Below are 24,181 nucleotides of genomic sequence, written 5' to 3'. Positions count from 1 at the left end.
TGTACATGAAGAAAATTCTCTTCCTTGTGTGTGAGAAACTGTAAATAAAATATTAGTTTCACCCATTCAAACTGAACTTTCTACATGTCTCCAAACCTTCTGTCAGAGACTGAACATCCGCATATGGAAAAGAAATAGTAAAAACTTATATGTGATTTACTCATGAAAGTGGCCACTTTCTCATTACTTTCATATATTGTTTTAGTAAGTATCCAAAACATACAAGTTTCATTATCTAATTTTTCAAGGGATCTTATATCTGTTTTCACTCTTATATGCTTTTCATACAAGTTTCACACAAGACAGATCCAAACTTTATAAGATTTATATATATCTTTTCCATATGGGTCCAAATGTTTTAGAGACTTTAAACCTCTATCTTTCCATGTTAACTTGAGCTACAATCCTCTATATTCACAATCAAAGTATGAGACAGATAATCTAAAGAATCTGGAGCTTTCAAATGGACAAAAAGATTTTTCCAGGAATACCTCAAATAACAACCCTACCTCAGACTTCATTTTAAGAAACCTGAGACGATACAGTGGAAAGTTTTTGCCTCTGTGATTATCTTCCTAAGACTCTAAATGTTGGGTTTTATTTTAATTGTTAACAAGTCTGATGCTGATTACTTGGTAAAGCTCCAAAAACATTTTATTGTCACCTTTTCTACTCTCTGCTCTGTGACTACAGAGTCTTGAAATGAAACGTGCAATGTTATTAAATCTTCCCCTTACTGAACACCTGAAGTCAGCTCATTTAAAGTGTAGGATGCTCCTGATGGCCATGTATGTTTGTACCAGGGCTGTGTTGGGATCTGTCAAGGAATGTTACGATGGGGCATGGTGGCTGGAGGTTGCCAGGTTCTTGCTCACAGTGCCACCATGATCATGACTGGGAAGCGTACCAGAAACCAGGCGCCTTGCAGCAGGAGCACGGTGGTGTCAAGCAGAGCCTGAGTGGAGCTGTCAGAACAGCGAAGCTGCAGGAATGAAAAATCAAGTCAATAAATGAGCAGCACTGAGTAATGTTGTCTTTGAGAGTTTCTGAAAAGCATTATGACATAAGGTGTTTTTCAATGTCCTGAATTTGAGCAATGAAATACAAGAGGCATACAGATTAATGAATGCATCATTAACTGAGTGAATGTGGATTGATATTGTACATTCAGCTAAGTAATTTCAAAGACACAGAAGTCATATTGTTTGCAGATGACACAAAGTTATTGTGGAAGTAACTTGGAACAACTTCTAAATGAACTACAAAAAAACTAAGAAATTGAAGACTTGGTTTTTCTATAATCAATTAACACTGAATCTGAGCAAACAAAACTCATACTATTCAGGAGTCTGATGATAAATAACATAGAATTAAAATAAATTATCTGAAAGAACAAACTTCTTCCGGTGATAATAAATCACAAACCATCATGGTCATTATGAATATATCGATAACCTGTAAAACACACACAAAGTGTAATAGGGATCATAAATAAAACCACATCAACAGAACCATCAAATCCACTTTTTATTAAATACTCTTAAATTTAAAGACTTGGTTGACCTCAGAACTCTACACATAATTTATAAAGCAACAAACAAATCTTTGGTCCACAACATTTAGAACTTGATCAGGATAAAGACCAAATCATGACGACCTGAGAGAAATCCTTATGTTCAGCAAAGCTTCAGATGAGGATTTCTTCCACCTTGGTCTTGCCAAACCACATGCTGGTGGTTTTCACAAAGATTTAAAAGACTTCCATGTCATCTGCAGTTTTCAACATGGAAGCTACACACATGTTTTATCCTGTTTTACAGGTTTATTTCTTGTAGATTTTATTTTCTTGCCATTTAAATATAAAACATAGGCTGTTTTGACAAGACTCAGTGAATCTCAGTTAAAGTAAAAAAAAGAAAGAAAGAATTAACATGTAATGTACGTCTGTTTTTGCTTTTTTCCTCAGAGTTGGTGCAGTAGATCAAGGCTCATGCAGGAGACTGATAAAGTCAACTTTATATATGTTGGAAATGTTTCAGTCAGTGCCATTCATTTTCTTCCAACAAATGACGACATTTCTAGGATTAAATACTGGCTCTAACATCATAATCTACAATATTTGATAGGATGTTAAAAAGTGCATGCATGTTACACTTTACAAGTCGTGAAATCTTGTGTTTAGCCTCTGACCCAGAATGTCACAGCAGAAATGCAGACTCGTCAGACCAGGAAACATTTCTCCAATCTCTTGTTGTCTAATATTTGTGAGTCTGTTTCCTCAGTTTGCTGTTCTTAGCTGACAGCTGTTGTAGCCAGTGTGGTCTTCTGCTGCTTCTAGCCCATGTGCTTCAAATTCTGACATGTTGTGCTCTCAGAGATGGTCTTCTGTATAGTTTGCTATAGTTGCTGTATAGTTCCACACAAGCCCTGATCAAGTCCTAAATGTTGTAAGTCAAAGATTTGTTTGTTGCTTTATAATTTCTGTGTAGAGTTCTGAGGTCAACCAAGTCTTTAAATTTAAGAGTATTTAATAAAAAGTGGGTTTGGTGGTTCTGTTGAAGTGGTTTTATTTATGATCCTAAGTCTGTTATTTATCATCAGTTTATCAATGATAGAATTTGTACATCTCCCAAATAGCAGAGTTTTGTTTTGCTCGTATCCAGTGTTAGTTCATTATAGAACTTTGTATCATCTGCAAACAATATGACTTCTGTGTCTTTGCAGTTACTTCAAATTAAGACATGTCAACACAAACACCTTTACCCTCACTTATCTCTCATGGCCCTGGTGCCATCTATCTGCATTGACTTGATAATTAATCAGAGGTAGCAGGGTGTGATACAGGAACTCTAAACGACACATTAGCGTATGTTTAGTGGTCACTGGGTGAACTGGGTGCGTCTCTAATTCTAAATGAGCCAGAAGAGGCCAGATGCATGTGCCTGTGGGTTTATGACGAGCGTTGATGTGGATCGTTAGCCTTGCTTTTGTTGACATTGACTTATGTGGGTGTTTTAGTGTCAGAGACTTTTACAATGTAAAGGTGCTTTTCAAAGAAGGTGAAAGCTACCATTTGCTATCTTATAAACTCCAAATGACCTCCACATGATCAAAAATATCTAAATTAGAGGTTTAATTTATTATTTGTGTGTAATATTGGTATAATTTGGCTTATTTTAAAACATTTTAAACATCAGGTTTCAATACTCACTGAAATAATGCAGAACGTATGCAAAAATATATTTAAAGAGCAGCTGTATTTGCTCTGAAACATTTGAAATTATAAACTATGTGCACAAATCTTCTGATAATAGAAAGTAAATTAAACATCGGTGCAAAGATCAAACTGGCTGCTTGTCTGAAACAACCAGAGCAGGAATTTAAATCAAAATCATCTAACACAGATCTAGTTGACATGAAAGCAGAACAAGTTAAAATGTTCTAACTCACCAGTGAGAAATATCCATAAAGATCATGATTTACACCAGCTGCAGCTCACAGTCAACATCTCAACAGGTTTGGCTTTCTTTACAAAATGAGAATTTTTCACATCATATATCAATCAATCTTTATTTATAAAGCACTTTTCATACAGAAAAAATGTAGCACAAAGTGCTTTACATAGTTAAAAGCAGCCCACCCCACCCTCCAACTCACTCCCCACACACACTCCCCACATATAGTCCATCATGTATTTCAAACACATGAGTAAAGATGTGTTTATTTAATTGATCTAAGCGGATTAAGTGTATTAAGTGTTTCATATTTTATAAAGTGTTAGCTGAAAGGATTTGGTAAAGCTCATTTGTATGGCTGCTTTCTAACTGTACTTTCTTTTTTTAGACCTGGGGTCCGTTCTTTGTACCTCGCTTACTACATCCAAGATCAAATCATCGCGCTAACTTTGAGCTCGCTAATCCGGTTCTCCGAACACACCTGTTGTTGACGATTAGTACAGCTGGATGAAGTAATGTGAGATCACTGGGTGGCTTAACAGGGGCTACGCATCGATAGTAGAAACATTGATCGGCAACCCTTTGATTGGTCGGCGAAAATGTCGAAGGAGCGCGTTCGGTATTTTTCGGCAGCAGAGCAAGAACTCTTGATTGAGGGATTTCAGGAGTTTCAGAGTTTAATTAAAACGCAAGGGAACACTGCAAAGGCTGCAAAAGCAAGGAGAGAGGGCTGGCAGAAAGTTGCTGACAAATTAAACTCGTAAGTAATGTAATAATAATAATAATAATAATAATAATAATAATGGATTGGATTTATATAGCGCTTTTCAAGGCACCCAAAGCGCTTTACAATACCACTATTCAGTCACTCTCACATTCATACACTGGTGGAGGCAGCTACGGTTGTAGCCACAGCTGCCCTGGGGCAGACTGACAGAAGCCAGGCTGCCATATCGCGCCATCGGCCCCTCTGGCCAACACCAGTATAGGCGGTAGGGTAAATTTATTATATTACACTATATTATATTATAGTATAGTATATTACATTATATCCTCTTTCACATTAGAGCCACGACAGGACCCACTAGAACATGGGAACAAGTAAAAGTGAAATATAAGAATATTCTACAGAATGGTAACATTTATCACTTATATTGCTTTTCGTCTCTTGGAAAGAGACCCTGAAATAATCTGTTTGTTTGTTTATAACAGCAACCAAGAAAAGGGCAGAGCAAAAAAAGACAGGTGGTGGTCCTGCACCCCCTCGTCAACAAGTTGGTTAGTAAATAATACCCTCACGGGAAAATCGATATCTCTCTATGAGCACACTGTCGCACTGAGCTAAAGGATCCTGTCTGTCCCGCAATATACGCTGAATTCTGAGGACTCTCCTTATCAATCTTGCACCTTCCGCAATGGGTGGCTCGCGTATACGGACAGGACATGGCTGCGACAGACTTCCCAAATCCACCTTCGCTTTTATAGCCGTGGTCTCTCATCTTGATTACACGAAGTAATTTACTATTACTACTCTAAAATATGAATTACATCTGAAATAATCAAATACATGAAATAGAATGATTAATAGTACATTTCCCTTTTTTTTTAGGAAATGACCTGTATGTATCTGTATGGAATCAATAAAAGGATCAAGTACTGCATTAACTTTAGTTACATTGATAATATTTATTTATGGTAAAACAGTGGTAAAATATCGCTGTTGCTTTCATATAAATGAAGCGGACATACCTGCGTGGCCGCGATCTAGTCCTGTTTACGTAAAGTAAACCTGCTCCCGAGCAGGTTTACGCTCACGGATCTGTTGCTATGACAGCAAATCCCGGATGAGCTTCGGGGAACCGAACCATCCAAGATTACGCGAAATTGTCAACAATCAAATCCAGCTAACTTAGCAAGGTACGAAGAACGGACCCCTGAGAAACAGCATTTTAAAGAAATGTAAATGATGCCAGTTGGTAGAAACTGCCTGACTGCTTGCAAAGTGACCAACAAAAGAAGAAGCGCAAACCTCCACATTCCTGCCCACACCCACAAACCTCCTTAAAAGCCCAGGACAATTGCTCTTAACTCCGTCAGTCTTAAGTTCCTATCCTGCTTGGTTTGGAGCTCTTTCAGCAGAGATACTTTCTCCAGCTTTCCTGTTTTAATCACTGGGATTTCAAAGATGGAAGATTATGGGATGCACTTTTCTCCAGGTATGTACTCAGCATTGTTGCCTGGTGAGCTAATATGAACAGAGTTGACTAACCTCTAAGACAACTTGCAAAAATGTTCTTTCACTCTGTGTTGTAAGTCCTGATTGCAGAAATAACCATTTCTCCCTCCACAGTTGAACAGAGTCCACTTTAAATCCTTTTTGGTTTTAAAGAATCTACAAATATCCGACCACTTTTTCCCCCCAAGGTTGTGTCAAACTGTTGTGTTTAAGACTCATCAATATAACCTTTGTTAATTTTTCTGTTACAAAGTCAGTTGTGCCAAAACATATCAGCAACTGACCCATGTGGACCATATAGACTTGTGATTACTTCTCTTGTGTCTTTACCCTCACAGACTCGTGGAGTTATGACAGCGGGGTTGAAGGGAGTCTTCCCTTGGAAGAACTCGCTATATGGGCAGAGAGTGCTCTACAAATGGAGATGACCAACAAAACTACTGATACCTCTGAGGCTGTTTCCATCTCAGTCTCAGAGCAGAAACAAGATTTTGATATCCTGATTGTTGCTCTGATATGTATTGTTAATCAGCACCTCAGCCTGACTGGTGGGCCTGTTTGTGCTTAACCCAACATGTTTTTTTTTTGTTTCCTTTAATTGCAATGATAATTTGCTTTGATTGCAATGTTGGTTAAAGTTAGCACCTGGTTTTCTTTAGATCTGTTTTCTCAGGAATTAATAAATGGATATGGTTAAAAATTTTCCCCTGTGGCTCTGCTTTGTCTGTCCTGACTTAGCCGGGCATTTCACTATTCCACCCAGCATATACATTTCTGGTGTGGGCTTTCCCACCAGACACTGCTTCCACGGCTGATGCTGTTTGTTAGCACCTCATAAGGAGAAGCATGTCCTCACCTCACCAAAAGTGCTCTATGACCACTGGATTTAGATCAGAGCAGAGAGTTGGGGTGAGGGAGTGTTACGTCCCCCCCAAAGGGGTCTAGGCATGCGAGTGAGGGGACCAGTAACAAATTAGTCCAGAACAGTCCAGAACTCCTCAACATAGTGTCCCAAGTGACAGCCAGATGTTTTTTGAGCCATCACATATGGAGAACCCAGCGGATAGCTAGAAGGCCTTACTGAAACACTTTTCAGGCGCTTCTTTGCTAGGTCATGGCGACAGGCATGCTGGTTAGCCAGAGGTGCAGGTTGGAATGGTTGTATCACACCCAATCTGTCACACTGTAGGTCATCCGGACCTGAAAGACGGTCAACAGGTGGCGGATCACAATTAGTCGATTTCTGACAGGGACCAAATGACACCACCGAGCAATTATGCTCCAATTGTCGTCTCGGACTGGCAACTTTGTCCGTTTGTGAACCACGATTGACTCCTTTCAAAGCAGAGCCTTTTTGCTTTGAGTGGGCATTCAAACAGTTAGCAACCAGATGGCCAGGTTTGTGGCAGAAGAAACAGAGCTGTGTTTTGGCTCTTGAAACCACACCTGTATCAGCTTTGCTAGCTCGTACACTCCTAGCCCTTTAGACTGACTGTTTCTGTTTGTAGGTCTTACAATTTGCTACTTGAAACAGAAAAACACTTTGGTTTTGCCTTGGGACGGGACACAGGTACCTCGCTCCTTGGGTACTGCACAGCTGGCACATTGCTAACCTTCACTGAGGCATCGCGTCGGTCGTGCTCAATAGCACTAGTTTTATGGGTGAGGGCAAACTCATCAGCCAGTGTTGCAGCCTGCTGTAATGAGGAAACCTGTTCACTGAGGTATACTGCAATCTGCTTAGAGATACGGTTCTTAAATTCCTCCACCAACATTAATTCACGCATCAACGCCAGGTCAGTAGCTTTGCTGGACACACACCACCGATCAAAAAGCACACTTTTCTTCCTTGCAAAATCTCGGTAGGATTGATCCTGTCCCCTTTTTAATCCCCGGAAACGCTGGCTATAAGCTTCTGAGACTAGCTCATAAGATAGCAGGATGGCACTTTTCAGCTTGTCATAATTCAGACTGTCCTGAGCTGACAATGAGGAACAAACTTCCTGAGCCTTACCTACCAGCTTACATCGTAGCAAAATAGCCCAAGAATCCCGTGGCCAGTGCAAGGCTGCAGCTATATGCTCAAAGGACTCAAAATAACTGTCAACCTCGATGTCGTGAAACACTGGAACCAGACAAATGTTTTTCCCCCACATCAAATGGTGTGTCTGCCTGCCGAATGGAGGCAGTTGGAGGAAGGGAAGCCTGCTGGAGTTCCAACTGTTGCAACTTAACAGCTGTGTCCACCTTTTTCAATTCAACCTCCTTGGCTCTGGCAAGCTCTGCGTCTAAAAGCTTAAGCTCCAACTCCTTTAGCTGGAACTGCCTCTCATGATCCTCCTTTTCCAACTGAAGACGAGCCAGGCGGACATGTAGCATAGCATCGTTCTTTGAACCTACGGATGACTCTATGGAGAGTGGTTCAAAGTGAGGCAGTGTCATTGGCTTGTCCTGAGGCAGCCACTGAGCAACAGGTGTAGACACTGATGGAGCTACAGCTTGAGCTGGCACCTGCGGAACAGGCTGAGACGCTACACCATGCTCAAGTGGACTGGCAGACACTGGCAGGGCCACTATCCCTTTCTCCACCAAGCCAGACACAAGAGCAGCTTTCAGCTCAGCCTTATGTAGAGCCGTGGAGACAGAAATGCCATAAAATGATGCGACCTCATGCAAATCCATCTTCCTACAGGCATCCAGTTGGACAAGCGAAGGGTTTTCCTTAAACACGGCAATTTCAAAGGTAGCCATTAAAACTGAAACTAAAACTACCTGAGGCTAACAGTAACAACAAAGAAGCACCACCTCCAATACACAAATGAAAAACAGGTGGGAAATGTTTGGCCACAGTTTAACCAATAAATAAAAATACCACCGACCCCCTCCCCAGACCTACCTACTAAAATCTTAGCCTAGTTAGCTTCTGGAGTGTACCAGGCTCGAGGCAACTTTAAAGGCTAAGCATCAAGTGCACAAAGCACCGACAAGCCTGCCCCCAACAGGGAACTAATCCCCACCCGGGATTACTCCGAAAATAAAAAAGGCAAAATAAAAAATGAGTGCCTGAAGGAGGAGCTTACGCTCAGCTAGACACTCCCCTTTGCTAACTGGAGAGAGAGCGTAGCAGATACCATACAACTAAACAGGCCACCAGCAAACAACTCACTAATACTCAATTGCTGTTCCTTCCATTCATATTCCGGACGAGCCCCCACATTGTTACGTCCCCCCCGAAGAGGTCTAGGCATACGAGTGAGGGGACCAGTAACATGAGTCCAGAACAGAATGAAAGGAAAACAGACAGGTGTTTTTAGTAAATAAAATAGTCTTTATTATAGATAATCTTAACATAAAGAGCTGGCAAGGCCTTTTTACCAATAACACTTGGAAAAAGGGAAAAACAACACAGAACACAACAACCAAACAAAAACTCCACACCACGAGGAGGCACTTCCAGGGGCCCACAAGCTCACCCTGTCACTAGCCAGCAGCTAGCTTTACTGCCACCAAGGCCCACAAGCCCACACTACTCACGTAAAGCAGGCATACTGCTTACACACATAGGCAGGACCTTCACACAACTAGTACACAAAGCAGAGACACCAGAGAAAACTCCCTTGCTCAGAGCTCATCCCCAGCTTAAATAGCCTCAGAGGTGATTGCTGACTGGATTCAGGTGGCAAACAAGGCTAACCAAGAGCAGCTGTGTCCTGGGGAGAGAGGAGAGTGAGAGAAACAGAGGGGGTAGGAGTGGCAAGAGAGGAGGAGGTGGAGAAAGACACCACGCCCACACAAGGGCAGTTTCAGGAGGCCCAGCTAGGGCTGTAACAGGGAGGTTTACAAGGAAGTGAATTGGAACAGGTACATCCTTTTGCAGTTTATGAATACATCACTGATTATCATGCCTATGTCTTCCACTCACACTGAGCTGACATCAGCATGGTTGGTTATGTTGCAAAACATTATAGTTTAAACAGAATCTCTGCAGCCTCTGCAACAAACTACCTGCTCCAGCAGAAATACTTAAACCAATTTTGCCTTTTAGTCTTTGAATTCTGGCAGCAGCCTTAAAGGGAGTTGTCCCCTGGTAGACCTTACTACATGGGCTGAGAATGCTCTTGATAAGGTGATTTACCATGACCCATCGAAAATGAAAGAGGTGGTAAAGATGGCAGTACTATCCAAACAGTGTTTTTATTTTTATGTTTCTAGAATACAAGTGAGAGCCAGCCCCCACTCGAAGAAATTCTACAACCAGCGCATGATAGAGGCAAACTTGAGGAAAAAGTGTGGACTAATTAGAGGAATTGTGTAGTAATAACAATAATGTATACTTTATTGATCCCCGTAGGCCAATTACTCACCAAGTGAATTATGGGGCAACCACTTTACCTACTGAGCTATCCCTGCCCCAGATGACACAATCACACATGCACACCTGTTTTGAAGTCAGACATGCATGAATCACCAATGATTTTTCTTCTAAAAAAATGAGGACTTTGGTAGAATGAAATACTGCTTCATGTGTCTATGTGAAAATCAATAATATTTTTTAATAAAGTGTTAAAAAGTTCATTAATCTTTCTGATTTTCTCCAGACGCCAGAAACACTCCATGTACATGGACAACAGTGACACCTACTGGTCCAACATTATATAACAAGTGTGTGTGGTCAAAGTTGCAGCAATGTCCTCACTGCACGCGTGCGCACACACACACACACACACACTCAAAATCAAAGCTACACTTGAACAATTAGCATTCTCATTCTCACATTTAACAAGCAAAATAAAATAAAAAAATATTTGATGTACAGTGTGTTCTTCTTGCAGGTTTATACAAATTTTATGTTTTTTATTTTTTTAAAAGAGTGGGACTGCCAGCCAGGACAGAAAGAATGAAAACCAGAGAGGAGGTTCATGGATGTAGTGAAGGAGGACATGCAGAGGTTTTGTGTGACAGATGATTAACCATTGAATTCAAAAGGTTCCAGAAACACTTCATGTACATACTCAACAGTCCAGCCTAGTGGTCAAACATTAAACAAGAAGTGTGTGTAGTTGAAGTCGCAGCAACAACAGATCATCTTCGTCCTCATGGCATGAAAACTCAGTGGGCAGATAAAATGAGGAAAAGAACAGGAAAAAAAGTCAATGCTTCACTTAGTTCACTTGAGCTGTTTCTCATCACACATGAACTGGATCAGGGCGTCATCCCATCGGCCTTCACTTCAGCTCCAGCAAGTGAAGGCCGATGTACTGCAGGATGGAACTGAAGTGCAACTCCTGAACGTAGACCCAATATGTGATTAAAACTGACATCATATTTAAGCTTTAAATTTGCAGTTTATCAAGCGTCACTGAGCACTTCAAATCTACCTTTAAATCTGTAACATAACAGCTGGACCTCCGCTTGCAACACACTGTGTGTCAGTACAGAGTCTGTGTGCCTTTGTAACTGGAAAACCTTTGCAATGGCTTTCCATAGCGCTAGTCCTCTGTACACCATGCAAAGTGGCATTTTTGCTGTGGTCCTCCTTCCTTCGCACAGAGCTGGAAACACTTCAGCAGTCTCAAAGATGTTGTTCCTCATCTCCTAATCAAGAGCTCTCTCAGCCCACATAGTGAGGTATGCCAGGGGGAGACTACCTTCAAGGCTGCTGCCAGAACTCCACAAGTCTGTGAGGATAGGAAGACACAGGCCAAGTAAGCACAAGTCTATATGGTCCACATGGGTCAGCATGGTTACTGATGTGTGTTGGCATGAGTGATTTTAGATCAGAAAATACAAAAGTAAACCTCAGAGCTTTAAGGTTTTATTCTGGTGGCACGCTTTAAGACTTTGCCACCAAGTGTTGCCATTTGGGGGAAAAAAAACAAAACAAAACCAAAACAGTGGTGGTATAATTGGAAACAGGGATAGACGCCCTTTTCTAGTCTGGAAAGTACTTCTGGGAGAACTACTGAAACATGGCCTTACAACACAGAGGGTATTTTTGTAGCAGGTCATAGCTTAGCTAACTCTGCTAATATTAGTTCATATTACCAAAGAAAAAAAAAAAAAGTCTTCCTTATAATATAAAGCACCGTGAAGTGACTGTTATTGTGATTTGGCGCTGTATAAATAAAAAAATGAACATGCATACATACTATGATGAGCCACTGGCAGACAGCTTGGCCTGGCTTTCCTTTGTATACACTGGCTGAGTCCTGGTAGTGAAACTGGCCGTCCATGGTTTGCTGCTCAGAGCTGTGAGATGGGAGCTCTTCCTTGGTTCTGGCAGTAGCAGCAGCATTGTAGTACTTGGGTTCCTGTCTCCTGAGCTCACGTGGTTCTCCTCTGGAAAGATGTGATGCAGGTAGCATTAAGCAGGATAAAAGGAAAAGCTGAACATCATCAGCGTCTTCCAGTTCACCAGCTTTGCAGCCGTGTATGAAAACTGGCTTCAATTTATCTGCTTGTGATCAAGCTGCAGGAAGCTCTGTCTGCTAAATTGGACTTAAGGAGTAGCTTTTGAGGCGTTCAGAGGGCGTGGGGAAAGACATCGTTTTCTAATTGGTCCCTCATTCTTCATTTCAATCAAGCAGATTTTTTTTCAGGTTTGATGGGAACCCCCCTCCCCCCTCCAACAAAAAACAACCCAGAAAATGAACTTAGAAAGTAGACATGTAAATGGACTTTATTAAATCTTTCCATCTTAAACTTTTCTGGATGTTAATCTCTGGATGTGTAGAATTTCTATGTCAAGAAAGGACAGCAAGGACAGAAGTGTAATCTCACAGATAATGACCAGTTTGTAGTATTTGGGGTCATAATTTTCTGTTTCTTTATACCAGTGATATCAAAATGTTGGCTGCAAGATTTGTAATCAGCTGTGTAAGATAATAGACTAGTATCACCTGCATATTAACTCACCTCCACATTTACTGTGGGAAATGGCCACTTATGTGTGAGTGGGTTTGTTTCACAACTGCTGTGAGCCAGTTGCTGTGATTGGGCTGGGTTCATTGAAGGCAGGTGTATTTGATTGCACTCTAGTCTAGTCTACTAATACACCACACTCCAAACCCACCTCGTATATTTTCTCTCTGGACAGATTTGTGACCCAGTATCAAAACTGTTTGAATAAAAAAAAAAAACTATGGAATGCATTTCCTGAAAAAAGCACTGCAAATGCTGATGCATGTTTTTTTTTTTTTTTTTTTGTTGCTGAAATCCTGTAATTTCTTAAATATTTGGGAAGCTTGTTAAATTTAACTGAAACACACATAATAATAATGCCAAATTATGGAAGAGGCTGACTGCTTTATGAATTGGGTCGCAAAAGAAGCTTAGCCCTCCACATTCCTGCCTTAAAAAACCCACTTGGGAGCATTGCTCTAGGTCAGTCTTAGGACATATAGCACCATCCTGCTTTGTTTTAAGCTGTTTCAGCAGAGAAACTGATTTCAAAGATGGGAGCTTGGGGATGCAAATCACTCTAAGTATGTACTTGCATTGTTGCTTATGAGCTAATATTAATAGAGTTAGCTAACCTCTAAGACAACTCGAAAGTCCTGTGTTGTAAGGCCATGATGTTAGCTGTTATTTTCTCTCTCCACTTCAGGTTCCTTTGGGTTTTAAAAGGTGGTCCAGATATCCTGCCACTTTGGTAAAATTCAATTTTAAGGTGGTGACATCTGGTAGCAAATATTAAGAATGCAGTCAACCTAAAATGCAAACAGTTTGTAGGAGCAGGAAACTGTTCTGTTTAAGGCTTGTCAGGCTACTATTTTTGGTTTAATTTTCTGTTCTAAAATCTCTCATGCAAACACATATTAGTGACCATGCTGACCCAGGCGGATCATATAGACTTGTGCTATAAGTCGGGCTTGGGATTCATTGCACCATCCTGCTTGGGTTTTAAGGCGTTTTAGCAGGTACTTATCCCAGGGTTCTTGTTTTAATTTGTATCCCATTCAAAAATAGGAGGGAGATCTTAATAATCAATACATCAAGGATGATTGGAAAGGATCCATTAGCATAGTTAGGTCTACTTCTACCGCTTGCGAGAAACCCAATACAAACTTTTGCACCGCCTATATAAAGCTCCTAATGTTTTGCATAAGATTGCACCTCTTGTTTCCCCTTTATGTATCAAATGTCAAAAAGAAAATGTTATCTTTTTTCATTACTTCTGGGAATGTAAACTAATTAAAAGGTTTTGGAGTTCCATATCTCAAGAATTGAGCAATATTTTTAAGAATCAGATCCAATGGGATCCTGGATATTTTCTTTTTGGTTTAGCCTCAAAAGAAACAACATCAACTTATCCACAACGTAAACTATGTGATAAACTATTGTTGCTGTAAATGTATTCTTATTAACTCTGTTAAGGATAAACCACCTACTGTTACTTTGTGGTACAGTGAATTGTTTAGAGTTATTCCTCATGACAGAGTTGCTGCTATCTTAGCAGGAAATGAGAATTTGTTCCTCAATGTTTGATCTCCCTTGCTTATTTATTTGCCAGATGATTTGTCCCAACTGAGAGGGGCCGGTTGTCTTTATGATGCCTGAGCACAAATGAGTTCACTTCTGTCTCTTCTTTTTTAAATCTGTGGTTTAATAGATGGTAAATATTTGTCTTTTTTCTCTCTCTGTCCTTCCCATATCTGTGATTGCAAATGTGTGTAATTATTTTTAAATGTTTGTCATTCTGTTTGTTTTTGCTTTGTGCTGACAATGAATAAAAAATTAATCTTAAAAGAATTAACACTACAGTGTGTGTACTTTCTGTAAAAATAAATGTTTACTGAACTAAAAGTGCAAATGTTCTCCATTAAAATATACTTCTAACTCTATAAAAAAGAGGTTTCAATGTTCTGTGTGTTTGTCTTTGGCGGGTAAAGAGTATGCAATATATTCAGTTTTAAAACTTATATTATATATAAATACATTAACTGTAGTAAGGCTATAATTAATGCTAGCTTATTTTAGTAAACGACACAGTCACAGTAAAGCCGCCCCGGTTGTATAACGGCTATCATCTGCAGAGAAATGCTTTATTTTCAGTGTTATTTTCAGCTAGCTTTTTGCTTTGAGTTAGACAAAGCAAAAAGCTAGCTGATACACTCCCCTTAGTTAACCTTTGAGTCTTAAAGACCTGGATTACCTGTAATTTCCTGCTTCTAAATTCAGATAAATCTTAGGTTTTTGTACTTGGCCCTAGAAAGCTTAGAAACAGAAACCTTGATTATTCAGGCCCAGTCTTATCTTAAACTAGTACCATCTCACCCTATTAGAGCACTTCGCTCTCAGACTCCTGGCTTACTTGTGTACTTACTAGGAAATTTAAAAGTAGAATGGGAGGCAGTCTTCAGCTTGCATACCCCTCTTCTCTGTAACCAGCTCCCAGTTGTGTTTGAGAGACAGACACTCTCTCCACTCTTAATATGGGGCTAAACATGTTCCTTTTTGATAAAGCATATAGTTAGGGCTAAATCAGGTGATAATGATAATCAGGCCTCAATCCTAAGGTAGGATTGATCCTGCAATTAACCTAGCTTCTTGTGATGAGTGTTTCTTCTTCACTCACCATGTGTCTTCTGTCCCGTCATCCTCCTCTAAGCTAAACCACTTACGGCAGATGGTTACCCCTCTCTGAATCTAGTTCTGCCAAACATTTCGACCTCTTAAAGAATAGTTTTGCTCTTCCCGCAGTCACCAAGTACTTGCTCATAGGTGCTTGTCTGATTATTTGGGTTTTTCTCTTTTAATGTAGGCCTCTTACAGTACAAAAAGTCTTGAGGAAACAGTTGTGATAAAATGGAATTATGAGTTATGGATTGGCCTCTCCAGAGTACAGACCCCAACATGAAGGAGTGTAGCATCATCTTGACAGAAAACTGAACACAAGGCAACCAAAATCCAAGAAAGAGCTTTGAATGTCGTTCGAGAAGCCTGGAGAACTATTCCTGAAGACTTCTTAAAGAAATTAGAAGATGGCTCAGTTCCATGTACGTTTGCACTTTTCAAAACATTGCTGCAACCATTTCACATTTTTCTAAAAAGAAATTAGATTGCATGAGACTTTTGCATAGCACTATAGATTTTGAGGTTATATAGCATTTCTTTAGGATCTGGTGTGAGTATGAAGAAAGTTCTACTCAACAGTTGTGACAAAACAAGACTGAAGAGGGAAAAACCCAGAACACTGGCAGTATTGTATTAAAAAGAGTTTTACTGTAAAGACTATATTTACATCAGAACCAAAATCACAGTCAATGGAGACCACAGAATACAGTTACAATATTGCCCCATTCCCCACCAACTTCAATCTAAAAGGCATCATTCTTTTTATCCGCTGCAAGGCCATGTGGAGCTCAAACAGGCCAGTGCAAAACAATGCGTTTATTAATAGCTCTTGCACAATAAGCCAAAACTACAGTACCATTCTGCTGGTCTCAGTAGGTAAAGTATATTGTGGGAAATTTAGGACATATAGCTCCAGCATAACTGTGATGGACCATGAAGCGGGAATCAGATGCTGCACAGTCTGAAAAAATCCATTCACTCACGTAGCAAATCCAACAATTTACCCATTTATCCCTGATGGGAAGCAATCATCCCTTTGTGTTGAAATATCCCCTTTTATCATAAATCTATGCGATTCCAGCCCCATACTCATCTGAGCTTTCACCAATCCAGCACGCTGTCCAAGTTTAACTATTAACCCCTTTTAAATCAAGGAAAAGGCCCCTGTTTCTCCTCACTTTAATGCAACAGGTGTGTATGAGTGAAAAAGCAAAAGAGGAGAATGAAGATTGTCTTTGTGTGCTAAGTGGAAATGTCTGTTTTAAGTTGCGTGTTTCAAATTGAATTTCTAGTCCATCTTGAGGCTACGATAGATGTAACGAATAAATGCCAATGAGGACCAGAAGGACACGCTGCCCAGCATCAGGGAGAAGACCATCGCTGTGAGCAGGGAGTACCCAAAGAACTCAGTGCTTTGCACCAGGCCGCTCATAGAGGACCGGTTCCTATAGTAGAAAACAGAGTAGACAAAGATGAAGATGCCGGTGGATCCCGTGCTCAGCACACTCCTCCACCACCATTGGTAGTCTTCGCCAGACAGCAGGAAGTAGGTCAGTGCCACAGAGATGCAGGCGCCCACAGACAGGAGAATGGCGAAGACACACAGCAGGATACCGTACAGCGTGTAGTGCTCTCTTCCCCAAACAGTGGCAAAGATGTAGTACAGCTCCACTGAGATGGCACTTAGGGAAAGATTGGATGGAAAACAGAGTTAAAAATCCAAAAATGAGAGGGAGTAATTCTAATAGTTTATTTTACAGAAGTCAATCAATCTAAATTCAGCTTCGATGTATACTTATGTAAATGGTGCATTAAAAAAAAAGAAAGAAAAAGGAATGAAGTGCAGCAGTTCCTGGATATTTTCCTGTTTAGTTTTAATTACAGGAAACATTAGTGAATAGTGAGCAGTGATCTATAAAACATGTGAATGCAAATGAGATGACAAAAAAAAAAAAATTCACTTTTGCAATAACTGCCTATTATCTTCCTAGGGCTCTGGATGATGGGTTTCCCTTTAATAGTTCACAAGTCTAATGTTAATTACTTGTGATTAAAACCATAAAGTGTTTTATTGTCACCTTTTCTAATCTCTGATCTATGAGTACACTTCTACAAATCTCCCCTTGACTAAACACCTGAGGTCAGCTCACCTGAAGGGAAGGAAGCCACCGATGGCCATGTGCACAATCGTATGTTTGTACCAGGGCTGAGTCGGGATCTGTCTGGGGATATTACGGGTGCGGCACGGTGCCTGGAAGCTGCCAGCTCGGTTCTTTCCCACAATGCCACCAATGATTGTTAGCGGGAAGCCCACCAGCAACCAAGCGCCCAGCAGCAGGAGCACGGTGGTGGCCGGCAGAGCCTGAGTAGAGCCGCTCCACCAGTGGACAGAGTTCACTACACTCCACGTGAAGAACAGTGGAGCTGGAGGGATGAATAATCAAGTTAATAAAAGAGAAGCATCTAATAATCCATGTAATGTTTCCTTTGAGGGTTGCTAGATAGCATTATGTCATAAGGAACGTGAACAAAATACTGCAAAGTGAACACAGATTCATGAGTAAATAATTTACTAGGTGGATTGTACATTCAAATATTACAACTAAGTTCCTTTCATTTACTTTGAGGGTTTTTAAGCTTATATTTAATAACATAGTTATGAAAAACTGTGACAAAGAGTAGGTTAATGGCATTCAGCACAAAGCCCAACTGGGAAACAAACCAGAGATCAGCTGGAGAGACCATCTGTGCCCACATGGTGTATACCTTCACCATCAAGTCATCCCGCAAAATACTATCAAAATCAATTATATTGATTGTTCAAAACAATTTTGAAAAAGTTTTAAAAAAAGCACATGAAAACTGACCACATCCAAGTGCAGATATGAGAATGGAAATATCTCATTATCTAACTAAATCAGACATTAAGTCTTTAATCTTTAACCTGCCAGCTCCTTTGTAAATGGTCAACACGAGGTTTGAGTGCGGCAGATAACTGTTTCGCATTTCAAAAGTGTTGCTAGGAGGCCGAAAAACACGCACACCAACCGCACAGCCTTTGATGAGAAACTGACATGTGAACATGTGCTTTTAAATGCCGGGTCGCTTCCATTTTCACTTACCGGAAAAGAGAGATGATGTGAGGATGATGTTCCACACCCAGCGCTGGCCGTTGATCTGTGTGTAGAAACTGCACGAGACGTAGCCTGACACACAGCTGGTCAGAGCATACAGGACGATGGATGCTGAATTGATGGCGCCATGGCGGTGCACATTGAACATTCCCAGCAATGCCATGAGGATTATCGCTAAAGCAAACAAAGGACAAAATTAGGGCCTTTATGTATATACAAGTTTCAGGTTTTCCCTTTTGCTCTAATGCTTGGGACAAAGACTGTTGTTATGGGATAGAGGTGCTCAGAAAACCAGAATGCTCCATTTCAAAGGGAATAAAAAAACAAGACACCTCACTGGGATTTAACAGGCCAGTGTTTCATTGTGTTTGTGAATTTGAGAGTCAATACTCACCTGTGGCAAGGGTAAGGAACTGAGCCCCAACTCCCAGCACAGCACACAGCAAGCTTTTGAAAGGAGGAAACCTAAATACATCAGTATGGATGATTTTCCAACCATTGTCTCCTTGGTCCAGATCATCGCAGCCACCCTCCTCTTCCACATTGTACCTGAAGGTGAAAGCAAAGTATTTTTATGACTGGGAGAACCAAAATGAGAGCAAGAAAAGTCTCTGCTATATTTACAGGTCTTGCAGGTAATACAGGTCCAGGAATTGCATACAATTTTGCACATTTAGGCCAAAAAGAAACTACATTAAGGACTAAACTTCAAATTAAAGCTTTTATTTAAACATAGTAAAATGAGAGCTTGGAGACAGAAAAAACAACAAAAGCCCTTAAAGTGTTCAACAGATAAAAGGATATAAAATAAAGGAAAGGAAAATCTCAGATTTTCCTGCACACACATCTCCTGGTTTTACAGAAAATGGTCTGAAAAAGAGAATATCCAGTAAGCTGCTCATTGCTTTGCTTTGAGCTGGCAGGAAGGCAACAGTATCTCAAATAACCACTCGTCACAACCAACGTAGAAGAGCATCTGAATAAAAAACATGTCCAACCTTGAAGCAGATGGGCGTAAAGCAGCAGAACTCACTTGTGCTACTCCTGTCAGCCAAGAACAGGAAACTGGGGCTACAATCTCAATCAGCTTACCAAAGTCAGATATGAGAAGACTAGAAAAACTGTCTGGCCTTTTGATTTTGGTGTTAACAACGTGAAAGCATGCCTTATATCAACAAATCAGGCTGGTAGTGGTGGTGTGATGCTGTGGGAGAGACTTTCTTGGTCCACTTTGGCCTCCTACAGTATTGTGCCCAAGGGTTCTTTGGCAGGCAGACTGAAGCAGCTGGGAATTGCACCTCCAACCTTCTGTGCTCAGCCAACCCATTATTAAACCACATTAAAGGCACAAAGAGACCTGACATTTTGTTTTGTCTTTTATATTCAAGCAATGCATTATTCACTGTCTTTGCGTCACTTACTCACCTAGCAAAGTCATTCTTAAGGACTCTCATGAGAATGATGATGACGAAGCCAAGAAGCAGCACCACCAGCACCAGTGAGTTAATGATGGACAGCCAGTGGATCTCCAGTGTTTTGGGAAAGAACGAGTAGTCTCTGAGACGCTCGGCTCTCCGGGAATAGGGCAGAGATGATTCAAACCAGTGCACGCTGTAGGTATGGGTCACCGTCAGGCTGCCTCCTCCTACTCCGACACCCCCCACTGCTGCACCTGCCCCCTCCTCTAATGGAACAGGCTTAACGTCTTTTACTGAGACATTGGCAAAGATCACATAGTCGCCGTTGTACTCAATGTTGAAATCCAGGTGAGTCCACAAACCCACCTAATAGAACAGAAAAGAGGCAGGAGTTTAGAAGTAAGAGGAATGAAGCTTAGTTTGGTTTACCAAAAGCTTAGCATTTCAATAAAACATTTCTATAGTTTCTACCTTGTGGCTGTGAGGCAGGAAACCACTCTCCTCTATGTATCCTACAAAACCCCAAATTGGAATATCGTCCAGGACAAATTCAAAGTAGTACAGCTCCTCAATGGCCTCACGAAGCTCGTCCACCTACCAAGGAAAAAAACAAGCACCAACAGTTAACAGATGACATATTTTAAGCAGTAGTTGTTGTCATTATTTGTTCTAATATGATGGGATCACTGTTTTTTGTCCTTGTCGATATACATGGTCTAGAAATAGTGTCTCTGTATGTTGCTATTAACTTGTATGTAACATCAACCTGGCAGAGAGTCTACAGATGAAAATTAGCCAAGGGCTATAATCTGGCACATTTACATTTGTTAAAATATTCATTAATATGTATTGTCCCTCTTTTTTTTTTTATTAGAACAAGGTTGTGGCCTCACATAATGAAACAGCTGTGCTAAAGTTGTACAGATGTTTATTATGTGAAACTGCTATTTTACAGACTCCAAGGTTCAGCATACAACAAAGTACAGGTGTAACAGCAAATATCAAGAGGGATTCGATCCTGATACGGATACATGTATCCAAGGTAACACAGGATGAAAGACTTCCATAAAATGCAAAAAACCCCAAAAGTTTTAGTTTTATTATCTTATCCAGGAAAAGAAAAAATAACTGCTACAGAACAGCAGATCTAAAAAGGAAATCCGTTTGCACATAATTTCTGGCCACTTTGAGAATGGCCTTGATTTCCATTAAACAAGGTCCAGGAAACATTCCTCAGAGATTTTGAGCACAGTCAATGCGATGTTTATTTAAGCTTTGTGACATGGTTTGTTAACCTCCTTGAAGCAGAAGATGGTATACGGAGGTGGTCAGCCAGTTCTGACTCATCAGACCAGGAAACATTTCTCCAGTCTTTGGTGAGCCTGTGTGAACTGTAGCCTCTGCTGTCCTGACAGGTGCTGTAGCCCATCCACTCTACTGTCATTTTATATGTCCAGAGATGCTCTTTTGCATACCTTGGTTGTAGGAGCCATTTTTGGGTTAATACCCCATGTTGCCGCTAGAGGTCACCTTTTTCAGTTTTCTGTATGGGAAACTCCAGTTGAGGAGTAGAATAGCAATTTTGTTTCATTTGTAAGCGATGCTGGTCAAAGCTTTCAGTGTTTGCAGTTTATAACCAACCAGTTTTCTGATGTTAAGCATGTTAACTATTACAAATTTACTCGTGTAAATACCTGTTTTTCTGAAAGAGTGAGCTGGCAGAGAATTGTTTTCTCCACATTCTTTTTGAAGCGGATGTTATATAAAGACTCAGCCATTCTGTCACCATCCAGCACTTCTCCCAGGCTCAGAGATTTATGATGTACCTGATGAAAGAAGTATTAGCATTTAATATACAGGATGTTTAAAAAAGTGCCAGATTAGTTGATCATAACTCTGAGAGCAGTTATTTTAAAACTGCCAGCTAAATAAAAATCAATACAATGTTACTCCGGCCTTTGAAAATGCAGGCTAAACTGCTACCAACACAATCAAACTTCCAATAATGACTTTTCCCTTAAACCTGTGAGCCATTAAATAAACTATCAACTTAAAGGAAAAGCTTGTGTTTTGGTGGAATGTGTGAATTCCTAACAGCAAATCAGTTACACAAAATTATTATTATTATTACTCTTATGTTTCAAGATGTCATTTTTTATCACATTTTTACAAGAAAATGCCATGATCTTTCTATAAAAAGACACTTCTTTACTCAACATGAATTAATACGTGTTTTCAGATTTTTTGGTTGGGAGTAACACTTCACCTCAATATCACATCCTGACGTAGAAACAAACAGATAAAGGATAAAATATAACATAGTAAAGTCTTTTCTTTGGACTCTGAGATAAAAATATGTTCACAGGAACTGGAGATGTAAGCCCTGAGATTTAGATATTATCATTACTCATCGACATGTCTCCAGTTCCTCTGTTTTGTTACAACAGACCAACACCACGCAGTGACACAGAACTAACACTGACCTTCTCCGGCCTGCAAACAGGCAATGTGTAATAGTGATATGTCTCCTGGGGGTTATGATAAGGGCCCACTTTGTTGACATAAAGAGTCACATTGTCTCCAATCTTGTAACCAAGGGCCCAGCCTAAGAACAAGAACAGGATCAAGACAGAGTGCAGCATCATCCTCTGACAGCCACCTGACGTGCGTCCTGTTCCACGACACATGGCCCCTGTTGAAAACACGACAGCTTATCAGTTCAGGTTCATTTTAAGCTAGCCTGTCTCTCACTTTTGTGCACTTCAAATGTGGCACGTAATTATCTTAACGCAGAGAGGTAGAACTGCACAATTTTATGCAACGTCATTCCTGCGATGCTTCAACAAACACAGCAGAAAATGATGAAACTGGCTCAAATACAGATGCTGTGTAACCACAGTGAATTGCAATGCATTTCATCAGTTTCATCAGCCCAAAAGAGGGTTTGGAATCAAATAAGCACCGTCAATTTCTGTATGTTGGAGTTTACAAGAGCAAAAAATAAGTAACATTGCTCAGAGCTTAAGTTTTCATCCAGGTGCAGAGTTTCAGAGTTGCTTTCAATTTCAAAGTATATTAGACAAACAGTGTTCATGTTATGCTTAACTTTCATATGAACATGTATTAAGTTTGTGTTGGAATGGTGACGCATTATATACAATGCCACACCTCCCCTTTCATTTGCATACTCTACAAAGCACACAAATGTGTTCCCTATCAACCACATTTCCTGAAAAACCACAATCCTCACATTTTTTTTGCAAATGATAGAAGGAGAACTTCAGAAGGGCGACCTAAAGTTATTGCTGATGTGGCATTAGTGTTGAATTTCACAGCAATGCAAATTTGGTCTGAGTGGTAAAGTTGCAATGCCTTTGACATAAGGCATTGCAACTTTGATCGTCCCCTGTGACGAACTAAAGAGTAGCGTCACAGCTCTATGCACATCTGAACTTTTTACTAATTACAGGACTACATAAGAAGCCCATAAAGTATTTAGAAAGACTCAAGCCAAAAGAGTTAAATCAGTTGAATGAATAATAGCAGTAAACAGGCAGAAACAGGCAGAAATGCCTCACACAGCGAGATAAGTAATAGTATATACAAGAACTGTAATAAGCAGTAAGAGCAAGGTCGCAACACTACAAGCTCTGTCCTGTTTCTGTGAACAGCAGTATGCTTATAATCAAAGGGGGCCTCCTTAAATTAAGTAAAGCAAGCGATTCATCCACATCAACACTGTTTTACTCCAAATAAGCACATGCTCGCTAAAAAAAAGACTACAACAACGAAATCAACACAGTCGATCTACCGTTCTCTCCGTCGTCAGTCCCGATGCTCCAGATCCAACAAAATCTGTCTGTCCGCCGGCTTCCTTGGACTTCAGGCCCCAGTAGGCTGCTCTCTTCTCCGCTACACTGGAGCTCAGTGTGAAGATTCAGCCTTACAGCCGAGCATCTTGGAAATTCTTGATACTTTGTGTAAACGTAATATCACTACCTTCATATCCGGGTACACTGAGTACTTTTATTCGCACATGGGCCAGTGTGGAAGAAGAAGAAGAGCTCCGACTCCACGTCACCTTACAAAATAAAAATAACGACGACTCGGCTGAGTTTTCCGGATTGGGCGGGGAAACAAGAATACACCTGAAATGTTACCGGTTAATCCCAGCCGGTGACAAATTTCACTCACAAGCAATGTAAAATAAACGTGGAGTATTTACGGTCTTTAACGCCTCGGGAAATTATGAACTAAAAGGTTGGAGTTCGCAGCTTTCGACGGTGTTATTTTCCCCCTTTTTCCAATAAACCGGATTTCCTTCAACGGTAAATAACCAATCAGTGCCTTCGCGGGTCTTCC

General features: G+C 40.5%; 1 protein-coding gene and 1 long non-coding RNA gene across 2 annotated transcripts in view; one reads left to right on the top strand and one right to left on the bottom strand.

The window, feature by feature from the left end:
- Positions 1-24,181, top strand: part of LOC146662014 (uncharacterized) — a 122,984-nt gene that overhangs the window by 32,975 nt on the left and 65,828 nt on the right. The window lies entirely within an intron of this gene.
- Positions 15,894-24,120, bottom strand: tm9sf1 (transmembrane 9 superfamily member 1). Its single transcript, XM_085418380.1, has 9 exons — positions 23,631-24,120; positions 22,303-22,511; positions 21,514-21,645; positions 20,291-20,413; positions 19,827-20,185; positions 18,796-18,950; positions 18,390-18,575; positions 17,418-17,691; positions 15,894-16,949 (listed from the first exon to the last, which is right to left on the bottom strand). The coding sequence occupies exons 2-9, from the start codon at positions 22,504-22,506 to the stop codon at positions 16,556-16,558; spliced, it is 1,827 nt and encodes a 608-aa protein (XP_085274506.1). The 5' UTR covers positions 22,507-22,511; positions 23,631-24,120; the 3' UTR covers positions 15,894-16,555.

The sequence above is a fragment of the Rhamphochromis longiceps genome, linkage group LG9 (assembly GCF_057381845.1).
Source record: "Rhamphochromis longiceps isolate RC_006_pf linkage group LG9, R_longiceps_female_GT1.1, whole genome shotgun sequence".
NCBI lineage: Eukaryota > Metazoa > Chordata > Actinopteri > Cichliformes > Cichlidae > Rhamphochromis > Rhamphochromis longiceps.
This window is presented reverse-complemented; position numbering and strand designations above follow the sequence as displayed.